This window comes from Pantherophis guttatus, chromosome 2 (genome assembly GCF_059756535.1).
Source record: "Pantherophis guttatus breed Tessera chromosome 2, ASM5975653v1, whole genome shotgun sequence".
NCBI classification, from domain to species: Eukaryota; Metazoa; Chordata; class Lepidosauria; order Squamata; family Colubridae; genus Pantherophis; species Pantherophis guttatus.
This window is the reverse complement of record NC_142064.1, coordinates 93,873,442-93,887,833: the sequence shown is the minus strand read 5'-3', so window position 1 is coordinate 93,887,833 and position 14,392 is coordinate 93,873,442. Positions and strand designations below refer to the sequence as shown.

General features: G+C 38.3%; 1 protein-coding gene across 1 annotated transcript in view; it reads left to right on the top strand.

Annotated features, from left to right (window-relative positions):
* Positions 1-14,392, top strand: part of DNAH6 (dynein axonemal heavy chain 6) — a 174,552-nt gene that overhangs the window by 59,524 nt on the left and 100,636 nt on the right. Inside the window, exons 39-42 of the mRNA XM_034410708.3 lie at positions 302-449; positions 8,266-8,423; positions 11,546-11,677; positions 12,600-12,771. Of these exons, the coding sequence (XP_034266599.2) occupies positions 302-449; positions 8,266-8,423; positions 11,546-11,677; positions 12,600-12,771 (610 nt within the window). The remainder of the gene's footprint in view (positions 1-301; positions 450-8,265; positions 8,424-11,545; positions 11,678-12,599; positions 12,772-14,392) is intronic.

Below are 14,392 nucleotides of genomic sequence, written 5' to 3'. Positions count from 1 at the left end.
AAGTATAACTTCATTATAAAGGTTGCACTATCTCCTGATCAGCTAAAAAGGAAGATGAAAAACAAATGCATTATAAACATTTTGAAAGACTTGTTGAATCCCTTGTTTAGTGAGAATGGGAAAAGAGAAGAAAAAAAACATGCATGTGAACATTTTTGTGGCCGATAGAAATGGAAGAAAAGTGATTGGGAAATGTAATACTGCTCATAGGATTCTGTAGTCTGCTCCACATGTAGCAATATAGTAAATATTGGAGGGAATCTACATGTCCTGTTATTTCTCTCCCTTTTCTTTTACAAAGTCTGTAGTTGCAAGATCACTGCTTAACAAAATACAAGATGAAGCCGGCTATGTTCCTGTTTACTTAAATTTCTCTGCTCAGACTTCTTCAGCCAGGACCCAAGAGATTATAGAATCAAAATTAGAAAAAAAAAGAAAAAACATTTTAGGTAAAGATAAATAATTACATTCTTTTTCTTGTACTTGATTATTTTGTTTTTGCTTTTCTTTTTGTTTGGTTTGCTTATCTACGTAGCACTTGATCACCTAACAGAATTGGAAGAAAATTAGTTTTCTGATAAGGGCAATTCATTAATACTCTTCCTGTTTCAGATTTGAATGTGAAACAATATAGTGGTACCTCAAAGTAACAGCAAAAGGAAAACTGATTTGAAATATGAATATAGGCTGCAATATTATATTGTATGATTCCAACACTTCTCTCACAAGAGGGCACTATTGGCATTTGGAAAATCTAATATATTCATCTTATTACCTATGTTCTATCATGTTAACCTGAGTTTTTGCTTAATGAGGATTTTTCAGTCAGCCTCTCTCTTCCTTGTGTCATGCAGGAATTCCCAACTGCTGATGTTTATCAAATATGTTTCCCTTCCCTGTTTATAAAATAATGTTAAAATTATACCAAAGTGCAATTTCTGTTACTTGAGACTAAATATAAACACAATTGCATATAATGTTCAGGATTCTCTGGCTACATGTCATTCAACCCTGAATAATACGGATATATGTGGGAAATAGACAACCCAGCCCCTCCACCTTTTAAATGTTGGGATACAGCCATGATCAAAAACTTAGATTCTAATAAATAGTTAAGGGTTTTGGTTTTTTTTGCAGAAATAACAGAATAACATTTGGAAGGGACCTTGGAGGTCTTCTAGTCTAACACCCTGCTCAAGAAGGAAACCTTATACCATTTTAGACAAGTAATTGTCCAATTCTTCTTAAAAATCTCCGGTGTTGGAGCACCCACAACTTCTGGAGGCAAGCCGTTCCACTGATTAATTGTTCTAACTGTCAGGAAATTTCTCTTTAGTTCTAGGTTGGTTCTCTCCTTGGAGTGGTTTCCATCCACTGATTCTTGTCCAGCCTTCAGGTGGTTTGGAGAATAGACTGACCCCCTCTTCTTCGTGGCAACCCCTTAGATATTGGAACACCACTATCATGTCACCCCTGGTTCTTCTCTTCCTTAAACTAGACATATCCAATTCCTGCAACCATTCTTCATAGGTTCTAGCCTTCAGTCCCCTAATCATCTTTGTTGTTCTTCTCTGCACTCCTTCTAGAGTCTCAACATCTTTTTTATATCATGGCAACAAAAACTGGTTGCAATATTCCAAATGTGGTCTTACCAGGGCATTATAAAATGGTATTAACACTTCACGTGATCTTGAATCTCTTCCTCTTTTAATGCAGCCTAGGACTGTATTGGCTTTCTTGGCAGTTACAGCACACTTCTGGTTCATATTTAAGTGATTGTCTACTGGGACTCCAAGATCCCTCTCGCAGTTGCTACTATTGAGTCAGGTACCACCTATTCTATACCTGTGCATTTGGTTTTTCTTGCCTAAATGTAGAACCTTACTTTTCTCACCATTGAATTTAATTTTGTTAGATAGGGCCCAGTGTTGAAGTCTGTCAAGGTTCAGAGGTATTGTTCTATGTTAGGACTTTTTTTCATGCTCTGAATGAATCTTGTCAATAGGTGTGTTCAAGAGAAAAAACATTTTGCTTTCTAACCTAAACATCGTTTGGCCATATATTGTTCTTGTTTTACCGATATATTATGAAAGAAGAGAGGATAGAATTATGTACCTCCCTTTCCCTTCAACAGAAACGGCAAAATAAACGATATTTCTTCACAAAATTCCTTTATAGATTAATCTACTTTGCCAGGACCCATGGAATTTGCTCCCTAGAGCAGCTTTTCCCTAGATAAAACTGAACTGCAATTCCCTATATTCACTGCTGGGAATTCTGGGATTTGCAGCACCGAAAGATCTGATGATTTCCAGGTTGGAGAAGACTGCCTTAGATGCAAGTAATTACACTGTTTTATAAGTAATGCTAAAGGCAGTTTAGATTTTAAAAAAAATATTTTTTTGCTGTACACAGCTTTCTTCAGCTCTGATGATCATAGGCTACCACTCGTCTTCTGTTGCCTTCACCCTATCAAAATTTCCAAGGCTTTCTTTTGTTCTTTACTTTTAACAACATACTGCTAGAAGAGAACATAAAGCTGATATACTGCAGCTGTTAGACTATTTATTTTACATATTATTTATGTTTGCCTGCCTCCTTGCTGACAATGTGCTCTGACATGCCTGATTTTAGCTTTAAACTTACTGGTCGACTTTGTCATAGTTCTCTCCAATATTCACCAGAAAATGGAAGATAAATACCATTATATCCAGTAGATAAAAGAAATCTATTATTGCTAGTCCTATCAAAGCATGGATACAGAACATCTGACAACTTCTGTTTCAGTTTTAAATTAACAGTTAATTTAATTAATTGTTGTACACTGCCCAAAATCCCTCTCTGGGGGAGACGGGTAGTTCAGAACTGTAAAAAAAATAAATTTAAATAAATAAGTAAATAAATAACCTCACAGTTGTTCTGAAAATGGTACATTAGCATTTTTCATTTTAGTGCTGCTCTTGCAGCACCTTGCACAGCACACTTAAATTTAGCGCGCTTCACAATGGGGGAGATGGTGTCCCCTCCTCCTCCTGGAGCCCATTGCGATGCAGAGCATCAGTCATAGCCAGGCTGACCCAGTGTCTCCCCGAGCGACTGAGATGCGCAGCACCAAGAAGCACTGGAAGAAGCGTCCACGAGATGAGAGGCAAATACAGGGGCGCTTCTCTCCTGCTCTGGAATATGGAGCGAGTTTCCATCTCTGCCTTCGCCCTTACCTTCTCAGGCCACACGAGGAGTTACTGGAAGGGGAGAGTGAGGGGCAGGGCCAGCTAGCCAGCAGGGAGCCACAGCAGGGGGACAAAAGTGCTTCATTTATCTGGGAATCTGAAATGACTCTTGCTTTAAATCATATGGTAAAAGCACCGAAAGAAGAAGAAAGAATATCAGCAAACAAAAAACAAAAAACCCAACCCTTGCCTGTTTTTGGAAATGGTTTAAGAGGTAATACACACAAACATGAGAGAGAGAGAGAGAAAGGGGAGGGAAAGAGAGAGGGAGGGAAAGAGGTAGAGAGATGAGAGAAAAAGGGGAGAAAAGAGACAGAGAAATGAAAAAATGATGGCGGGAGAGAATGAGAGAGGAAAAAGAGAGAAACAAATGAGAGAGAGAAGGGGGAAAGGGACACAGAAATGAGAGAGGTGGAGGGAGACAATGAGAGGGATAAGAGGGAAATGAGAGAGAAGGGAAGAAAAAGAAAGGAAAGAAAGAAAAGAAAGAGAGGGAGGATGGGAGCGAGAGGGAGAGGGAGAGGAAAAAGAGAAAAACAGAGGGAAGGAGGGGGGGGAGAGAGAGACCCATTTCCCATAGAAAACACCTGGAGCCACAAAACCCGGGTATGCATGGCTGGGGTGTGTGTGTCATGTGACTGGGAGTGATGTTGAGTTGGCCATGCCCACCCAGGTTTTGTGGCTCCCAGTGATTTCTTTTCTATGGGAAACGGGTCCAAATGGCTCTTTGAGTGTTTAAGATTGCAGACCTCTGGTCTAAGTGCTATCGCTATTGCTAATATACTATAAAATATCTAATTTATACAAAATGTGTTATTACATCATGGCCTATATAAAGTTGGTGTAAGGCTAGAAACCGGGAATTCTGCCTTAGGCATAAAGACAGCTGGGTAATCTTGGAACAATCACTCTCTCTCAGCCTAAGGAAGAAAGCAATGGCAACCCACTTATCTTGTCAAGAAAACTGTAGGGACTTGTTCAGGCAGTCACCAGAAGTCAACATTCATTCAAAGTTGCATGCACACACAAAAATAGCCTTCCCCAATAGGATTTTATTTATTTATTTATTTATGTAAATTATATGCCGCCCTTCTCCCGAAGGACTCAGGGCGGCTTACAAGAAGGAACAAAAAAATTACATAAACATCAAAGTCAATTTAAAATTAGTTAAAATTAATTAAAAATTTAATTAAAATTATTAAAAATCACCCCTACGGAATTCAGCCCATTTGGTGAAAAAGCCACGTCTTCAATTTGTGGCGGAAGGAGAGGCGGTCAGAGGCTGTCCTGAGGCCGGTGGGCAGCCCATTCCAGAGGGTCGGCGCTCCCACAGAGAACGCTCTCTCCCTGGGGGCCGCCAGCTGACATTGTCTGGCTGACGGCACCCTGAGGAGGCCCGCTCTGTGTGAGCAGACTGGACGATGGGAGGATGGCAGGAGATGATCCTGCAGATACCCCGGGCCTAAGCCAGGATGCCTTCCATGTATTTCTATTATATATAATACCTAACCAGCATGGTCAACAGTTAGGGACTGGGAAAATCAAAATCAGATACTGTATTTCTGAACCATTTAATTTGAGAAGACTGAAATAGAGGCATTCATTTTGAGGAGGAGTTAAGGATTAAAACATTGGGCGGGAAAGAGCAAAGCAACCTAGAAAGGTGTGCAAAAATGTAAGGCTACCAGAAAAAGCCTTATATTTTTGCAGTGGGTACAAAAAAAATATCCCAAATTGTTAGAGAGCTTGGAGGACCAAATCTAATAGCTATGAGCTATTGACCATAAGGAGAAAATTGTAGATGGAGAGTTAGGGATTTACCCTCTGGGTTTCTTTGTTCAACATTCTATTGCTTTTTATCTGAAAGAAAATTAATCTGAGATCCCTTCAATTCTGACTTCTGTGCATAGGTTCTGACTCTTTTCCTGCTACAATGTAGTTATCCAAGGCCAGTCTTTGATTAGCCCTATAATGTATTTTCGGTAAATACATTATCTATTATAAATTACAATCCTCGTTTCTGATGCAGCTGTCAATCTTGTGTCACTAATACTTGCTCAGGTTAAGCTCCCACTCTCAGAAATGATTGTATTGACACCTGTAGAACACTCCAGTCTCCAATACAAATTACTAATGTTTATGATTGTCCTCTTTTTCAGCCTTTTTGCTCTTGTTTATGTTTCAGTGATTTTAGGCAGCTACTTTTTAATTTTAAAAAGTAATTGCTGCATTTTCTTTATTTCACCTTCACCTTTATTTTATTATTGTAAAGGTAGTATGGGCAGCAGGGTGGGGAGCAGAAATTCACATTAGAAGACCAACTCTGCCCCGAATGGCACCGTATCAATTTTTTTCTCTTTAAGAAAGCTGTATGCCTTACTTCAATATTTTCTGGAAGATCAGTTAGTTCTCAGATGTGGTCTCTAGGTGACTAGTCAGCAAGCCCACTCTGTCAAATATATAGTGGTTGGTGGTGTTAAAATCTTGTTTGACAAATTGAATTCTTCTGATATCCATTTAACACTTGGGCTTATTGAGGAATATGTGCAATAAGGCAAAAAGACTTCTCATTTGTTGAAAGTAGCCTTTTAGATGCCATTATTGACATTTTAGGTGCATTCAGAAGTAGTATGCCTGATTTAATTGTTTCCCACTGTGATGTGGCCTTCTGACTATTCTCATCCCTTTGGTGTCACCTCTTCAGGTTCTCTTGTTGTCCAGTTAATCTCTTAAATTTTTTCTACTAAGGAAGCCCTATTAAGAATATGATAAGCTTTCTTTGCAACTGCTTCTTCTGCAGAAGGGATGTTAAAACATTGCCATATGTCTTCATCCTGTTTGGCAGTTGTCTCACTTCAGAGAGGCTTCAGCAGGCTTTTACTACAGACAACTGTTTAGTAACCAGTGGTGGGATTCAGCCAGTTCTCACCATTTCGGGAGAACCGGTTGTTAAATTTCTGAGCAGTTTGGTGAACTGGTTGTTGGAAGAAATCATTAGGGCAGAGAACCGGTTGTTAAATTAATTGAATCCCACCACTGTTAGTAACCATTATATCACCCGTGAATATAATACTGGTGATCATTACCCCAAATTGGTTTTTGTAGACTGTTCCCTTTCTGCATCTGATAAAGCTTTACTTTTTTCTGATTCAAAAATGCAGAATTAGTGACAATTTATGTCCATTTTTACTTAGAACTGCTTACGTGATCTTGCTCAAACTCTATTGCACATAGTATTTTACACAGATATTTGCTCTAAGGTAGTCATTTTACCTTTGTTTAAAAAAACCATTAAATATCTCTACAGCTAAAATCAGATATTCTTGTATTTCCTGAGCAAATGTTTTGAAATGTTAGTAAAATATATATATCTGAGAACTTCCTCTCTGTTTGCGTGCAGTTTATGCGATGGAATGTAGTGAAGAGATGGATCCCCAGGAGAGAGGGGGTGCATTCCAGAAGACTAAGAGACAACTTAGCCTAGATATTATGTGTGAGAGAAAGAGGACAAAGACAGTACCTCCCTAATAGTTCTCAGTATATTGTAAATGCAGATAGTAGAATCCTTAGTCTGGCAAGGTTTTGTCTGTAAGTGTGAAACAATAAAGAACTCACCTTGGAAGAATTGCCACTTGTCCTTTTTTATTTTGGGCCTGACAATTTATTAGTTGTCCTCTTGGTATTACAGGTAATCCTCAATTTACGACCACAATTGAATTCAGAATGTCTGTTGCTAAGTGAGAAATTTGTTAAGTGAGTTTTGCCCCATTTTTCAACTTTTCTCCCACATTTGTTAGTGAATCACTTCAGTTCTTAAATTAGTTATACCGTTGTTAAATGAATCTGGTTTCCCCATTGACTTTGGCTTGTCAGAAGGTCGCAGAAGATGATCACATGCCTCTAGGACACGGCAGCCGTCATTAATGGTAAGTCGGTTGTCAAGTAGCCAAATCTAAATAAGGTGACCATGTGGATACTGCAACGGTCATAAGTGTGAAAAACGGTCATAGGTCACTTTTTTCAGTGCCGTTGTAACTTTGAACAGTCAGTAAATGAACTGTTGTAATTCGAGGACTATCTACAGTAATATGGAAATCATTCAAACCTCGCCCACAATTTTATTAATAAAATTCTCAATTCATTTAGAGATTAAATCAGACCATAGAAGAAGTAAATTGGCAACCTTTAATATAGATCCATCCTTCCTGTTTTTTTTCACAAGATAAAAAAAATAGTGCTGTGTCCAAGTATTTGCTTCCTAAGGAAGTGTCCTGTTTTCATGTTAGGGCAGTATCCTGTCTACTTTCTTTTGTTTGCCAAGCACCTTTAACAGCAAGTAATGGCATTTTTTAATCCGTTATGCGTAGACTTATCAGAATCTTTCCTTAGTGTTTTTGGGTAGCAAATACTTAACACACATGCCAATAAACTGGCCAACCTGCCTTCTTCTGCATGCATTTGCCTTATTCCTCTGGGTCAAGCAAGCTTCTGCTATATTGATTTCCCAGGGGAACTGCATTGCCTGACATTTGTCAAACAGCTAACTATCCATCTTCTCTTAACACTGCAGATTAGAAACTAGAGCACAGTCAGATGCTGTTTTCAGATGGGCAGTCTTCAATAACCAGTCTGCCCTTCCATCAGCAAGCGTAAATGTGTGGTACATGGGAGAAAGAGACTGGCTATCTTCAAGTGTGGGTCTTCAAAATGATAATGTGTGCTTTCACACAATCTACCCACCATCCTTTTTCAGGCAAATTTCTTTTCAGCCTACTGTGAGAAGCGTGCCTCTGCCTTACACAGCGTCTGTTTAAGCTCAAGGTCCTAAATGGAGCTTCACAGAATTTGTGGTATTCCTGTGGAAAGCTTTGCCTTAGGATTTTTCAACATTGCTAAGTGTAAACGAACATTTGAAGAATCATAATTGTAGAGTTAGCAGAATTAATGCACACTGAAATACTAAATATTTGAGTATGTATCTTTATTCTATGGCAAGGCTTACCAGCAGTGGTTTCTTTACTCATGTATTGTTTAGGAGCACCAGGGAAAAAAAGAGTGGTCATTTTTGTGGATGATTTAAACATGCCGAAACTGGATCGTTATGGCTCACAGCCCCCTATTGAACTACTTAGACAGTACCAAGACTTTGGAGGATTCTATGACCGAGATAAACTGTTTTGGAAGGAAATCCATGTAAGTCTATTTTCAGTGCCTCTGACTGTTCTAATTCCATGTTTCATTAGAGACATGCTATAAATAGTGCTAATTACGGTCTTCCTTCCCAAGAACTGGATTCTGATGCATGTAGAGTTTTGAGGCTTGTTGTTTCTGTAAGACATTCTTCACTCCAGTTCATACAAGCAAGGAACACTGCATATAATGGAGGCTTTGCCCTGTAGAACAAGCTGTTGGTTTATTATTGTTCTCTGTGTATATCTATGCCATATTTTTGTGTCACAGTTTTACCAAAAAGTGTCATTGCATTTGGAAGATTTCTCAATTGTTGTTGTTCTTGTTATTATTTAAATTTGTAACAGCCCGACTCCCAAGGACTCTAGACAATTGTAGCAGCAGGAGAAAGAAGGTAAATTTGGAGAGAAGCTATGTTCATAACAGAACATTCTGAACATTCCCTTTGCAAGTTGCTGTAGGCATGTGTATTACCTCCACATCCCATTCTTCCATCTGGAAGCTCAAATATTGCTTCATCTGATATTTTCTTTTCAGTGTCTGTTTGGTCCGGGCAGATATCGTATCATGCCATATCAATCTGCCAACACTGGGACAAAATGGCTGCTTTTCAGAGGTGCATTCTTTTGCAATTTTTGGTCTAAAATGAAAATCAGAAAGGTTATGTTAAACCTCTCTAAAGCCTGGGGCTCCTATTTTGATGTGTAATCCTTCAATTTATGCTCCAAAATGGACTGAAAATATTCAGCGTTGGCTACCCAGTGACCTCCTAGCATGCATCTCCTAGCCCTAAGACAAAATATCAGGTTGGATCAGCTATAACTAGCAGGAGGGACCCTCAGGAGAAATGGAGGCAGGAATGATATATCATTTCCTTTTTCCAGGAAAAGCAACTATTCTGTTTCAGAGAGAAAGCTCTTAATGGTATTATCTCCTGGGTGCTTCTGTGTCCTGGCATGTCTGGGCTGGCTTAAGGCCTAAAAGCTATTTACGTCACCACAGGTGCCCAGTGCTTCCTAATCCTTCACCTCATTACTATGTGAATGATTAGGCTGGAAGGGAGAATGGGTGAAGGTGACCTCCCTCGTGTGCCCTTTTTTTCAGTGTGAGACCTGTATCAGAGGGCACATGACAATTATAGCTGAAAGGAGCACGATGAAATAGCGTATGCACTTGACCTTTGCATGCTCTCTTCTCCAAGTCGAACATATCCTTGACAAACTGCCAAATAATATGGGGACCTTACCAGGAATGCAGCTGTACCTTGGCAGAAGTGGACTAAGATGTGGCAGTGACTAGTGAATAGTGAATAGTGCCTAGGATTCTGCAAACTATTTGAAAGAAGTGCTTTTTGCAAGACAGATCAGCACAAATGAAGTGTCTCTCTCTCTCTTCAAAGTGTCAATGCAAGCTGCATCCTTTGCAAGGCTGCACAGTTGGTTTAAAGGTTTGGTTTTCTGCGTGTATATTGTTCTGTCCTCGCTACACATTATTCTGTTTGCAGATTGACGTGCAGCTAATCCCAGCTATCTTCCAATACAACAGACTGTGTGTGTAAATCTGGATGCTTTATTAAAGGAACAGGATGAGTGAAACTGGGAAAATAGAAATACATGCAAAAATGAATGAATGAATGAATGAATGAATGAATGAATGAAGTTCTTGTTGATGCTTCTGTTTCCTTCTGAATGTTAAAGGAAATGGAGTCTGATTTCCCAGGATGCACTTGTTTTGGGAGTGAGGGTTCATGGGTAGATGACTCCTAAAGGGGCGGGTCCAGTGGTGGGATTCAGCCAGTTCACACTACTTCAGGAAAACCGGTTGTTAACTTTCTGAGCAGTTTGGCAAACTGGTTGTTGGAAGAAATCATTAGGGCAGAGAACCGGTTGTTAAATTACTTGAATCCCACCACTCGGCGGATCAGCTTCCAAACAATACATATTGGTATTTGGCCCTGGACACTAGATGGGGATAGAGAACAACAACAGTATATACACAAATTACTGTATTTTTCGGAGTATAAGATGCACCGGAGTATAAGACGCACCTACCTTTTTTGGTGAGGAAAAGAAGAAAAATAAATCTCCCTCTGCCTCTGAGCAATTTTGCCTCCTTGCAGCAAACAGCCTGCTTTACTTTCATTTTCGTTTTCAGCATAGCTTGATTAGCACAAGGAAAAAAAAACTGCTCCAACAATTTACCTCTTTGCAGCAAGCAGCAGAGCCCTGCGCAAAACAGCTGAGAGCAAATCAGCTGAGAGTCGGGAGGCAGATCCAATCAACTTGTGCCAATTAGGCTGTGCTGAAGCTGAAAGGAGCTGTTTTTTCTTGCTGTTTGCTTGCAAGGAGGTAACTGCTGCGAGGCAGAGGCCAAAGGATGGGGGCCAGTGGGTGGGTGGGGTTACATTCAGTGTATAAGACGCACCTAAATTTTCACCCCCTTTTAGGGAGGAAAAAAATGCATCTTATACTCCGAAAAATACGGTATATGCTGGGCATGACATATATTCCAAGATAATGTTTCTGCTGGGACTATTAGTAAACTAAGTGCCTATGTACACATGGACAGAGGGCCAGAAATAGCCTTTGAAGCAGACGTGAGACAGGGACTGTTTTAACACATTAAAAAGATGTCCCATTACTAATAGTACATTTTGTAAAGCACCTGTTTTGAATACTCTGCATGACACTGTGTATATTTTTTCCTAATTTATTAATGTCTGGTCACAGTCAGTAGTTGTGCTGTGACGAAGGTAAAATCTGCTGATTTTTTCCTGTAATTTAAACACCAGAAGAAACAATCCACTAGAGGACAGCAGTTTTCTGATCAAATTACTCTTGTACTTGGCTAGGTCAATATTTGTCAAGTTCCTTGTGTTATGCCATCTGGATTCCTTTATATTCAAAACCATAGAAGAACACAGAATTGTACAAACTCAAGCTAAACCTTTATGCTCATAGTACAGGTATTTTGATACCAAATTAAAAATTGGAGTAAGAATAGAATATCTCAGTAAAGTATATTGAGTTATGGTTTACTTATAAATATATTCTTTGAAACAGAGATCTTTAGAAGTAATAGCACCACAGATTATTAACTTCTCACACAAATCATCTTCTCCCCAGGATGTAACTATTTGTTCAGCTTGTGCACCTCCTGGTGGCGGACGTAATCCAGTTACCCCACGTTTCATAAGACATTTTTCTATGCTGTGCCTTCCAACACCCTCTGAACATAGCCTTAAACAAATTTTTCAGGTGAGTACAACCATCTATGTACATAAAAGAAACACAAAATATATATGTATTTCTTTGGGTTTTCTGTTTTAGCATGTTGTTGTGTAGTGCTAGATCCAGACAGCTGGGCTAAAAGCTGCTGGTAATTTCATTTAGATCAAAATGTAAAGTAGCAAACGTACCTCTATAAATAAACAACCAGACCCAGGTTTCTGCTTAAAGCCAAAAGCAATTAAAACAATAGTTTTAATTGCTTTTCTGGTTTTTAGTATTGTTTCTGTTCTACTGAGAGTTTCGTTCTTAAAATAGGTGCCCTGTACACATCTTTTAAATAAACAAACAGGGTTAGACAAGACTGCCTTATGTTCAAACTGACAAAATTTACCTTTTTTCAGTTTGCTTTTTCTGGAGAAAAGGTTTTCAGGCTAAAAAACATCAGTACATTTAATGCTCATTTGTACAGATAATGTTCTCTGCATACCTTCCAGATGCATTCTTTCTTTCTGTAGCTTTACAAATTAAAGAAAATTATAGTATTTAAAAAAGCAAGACGGCAAGCCAAATCTATATGTTCCAGCTGTGAATGGATGAATTGCTCTGATGCACAATGGAATTTTTTCCATCAGCTGCATTGATCCAGAACCTTGAGTGTGTTTGGCAATGAAAAATAACACTCTTGCTTTCAGATGCTTCCTTATTGCTTTAATTTGTTTGCAAATTATGAATTGGCACTCCCATCATAATAAATTGGGAATTTTGGTAGATGTAGAAAATGGTACTCAGAGTAGATGAAGAATTTCAGCACTTTTTACTGATTCTGGTTATTTAGGGTTGATATAGAGCTGTAGGTTTTAGTGATTTTGTAAAACAAGAGTGTTGTAAAAGAAAGAAACAAAATTAAATATTTAGCTTCGTGTTTTATATTATTTTTCCCTTGGTCTAGGCAATTCTGAAAGGCTTCCTAGCTGAATTTGCCCCAGCAGTAAAGCAATGTGCAAGTAGTATAGTGGAGGCTGCTGTTGAAATATATCAAAGAATGAGCATTGATCTGCTCCCAACACCAGCAAAATCTCATTATGTGTTTAATTTACGTGATTTGTCAAAATGTGTCCAAGGTAAGGTATATCTGTTTCATATAATAGTTTTTTGTTGTTCAAATTCTGTGCTCACATCTTCAGCAATTATTCTCTATATTTATCACATTACATACATTTAATTTTTTGGTTTTAGTACAGGTAGTCCTCAATTTACGACCACAACTGAGTCCAAAATTTATGATGTTCAGTGAGAAATTTGTTAAGTGAATTTTGCCCCATTTTACAGGTTTTCTTGCTACATTTGTTAAGTGAATCACTGCAATTCTTAAATTAGTAAAACGGTTGTTTAGTGAATCTGGTTTCTCCCTTGATTTTGCTTGTCAGAAGGCCACAAAAGGAGATCACATGAGTCTGGGACACTGCAACCGTCATAAATGTGAGTCAGTTGTCAAGCATCCGAATGTAAATCATGTGACTATGGGGATGCTGCCACAGTCATAAGTGTGAAAAATGGTCATAAGTAACTTTTTTTAGTGCTGTTGTAACTTCAAATGCTCACTAAATGAACTGTTGTAAGTTGAGGATTTGTTCTCATATTTTAGCCATAAATAACATTATTGCTAGCATGCTTTCATAAAAGTATCATACTTAATATAGTATTTTTAGAACTACTGCCACATTCTTTAGCAAAGATGCCTATTTTGAAGAGGTTGGTTAGAGAAAACTTCAGATCAGAGTGGTACAATCTATACCAATCATACTCAAAAAGCAGATGAATCCAGTGCAATTACATATAGATAAAATAATTTATGTTATAGCCCTACTGAAATCTATAATATGTAATGCCAAATATTGTAATAATATTTGCTGGCTTGTGTGATCTGAAATTAATTAACTATGTATTTCTGATGTACTTTTATCCAAACAGAAGTGGACAATCCTATTACATTTATTGTATTTCCTAAAGCACACATAGAATCATAGAATATAATGATTAGAACTTGTCTTGTGTTTCCCAACTTTGGTAACTTGTAGATGCAAGAACTTCAGATCCCAGAATTCCACAGCCAAGATGACCATTGCTGAGAATTCTAAGAATTAAAGTTCACATAACTAGAAGTTGTTGAAATTGAGAACATTAATTGGGTTCAGTTCCACAGTTAGTGTAGAAATCATATTACTACATCTCCAACAGATATCCATTCAGTTCCTGTTTTAAGTTCTTCCAGCAAAGAAAATCCACATGCTCTCCCACTGCAACCTATTCCACTCTAGGAACAGCTCGCACCATTAGGAAATGCTCCTTAACATCCAATCAAAATTTGCTTCATTATAATTTAAATCCATTTATTTTTGGCTTGTATTCTGAAACAACACGAAGCAAATCTACTCTGTCTTCTACATGGCAGCCATTCAAATGCATGTCTGATTGCAGTCTTCTCTTCTCCAGACTAAATATACCAAATGTCTCCAAGTGTTCCTCATAAATTTTTCCTTCCAGGACCCTAATTATGTTGGTTGCTTTCTTCTGGACACATTCCAGTTTGTCAATATCCTTCCAGGAATAAAGACAATATTCTAGGTGTGGACTAAAAAAAAATAGAGAGGGAGGAAAGAATTTTCACAGTTAAAAGTATCAAACTATATAGTGCAGGGCTATTTAATTTAAATATATGCATTAGTTCCAATCCTATGTCTA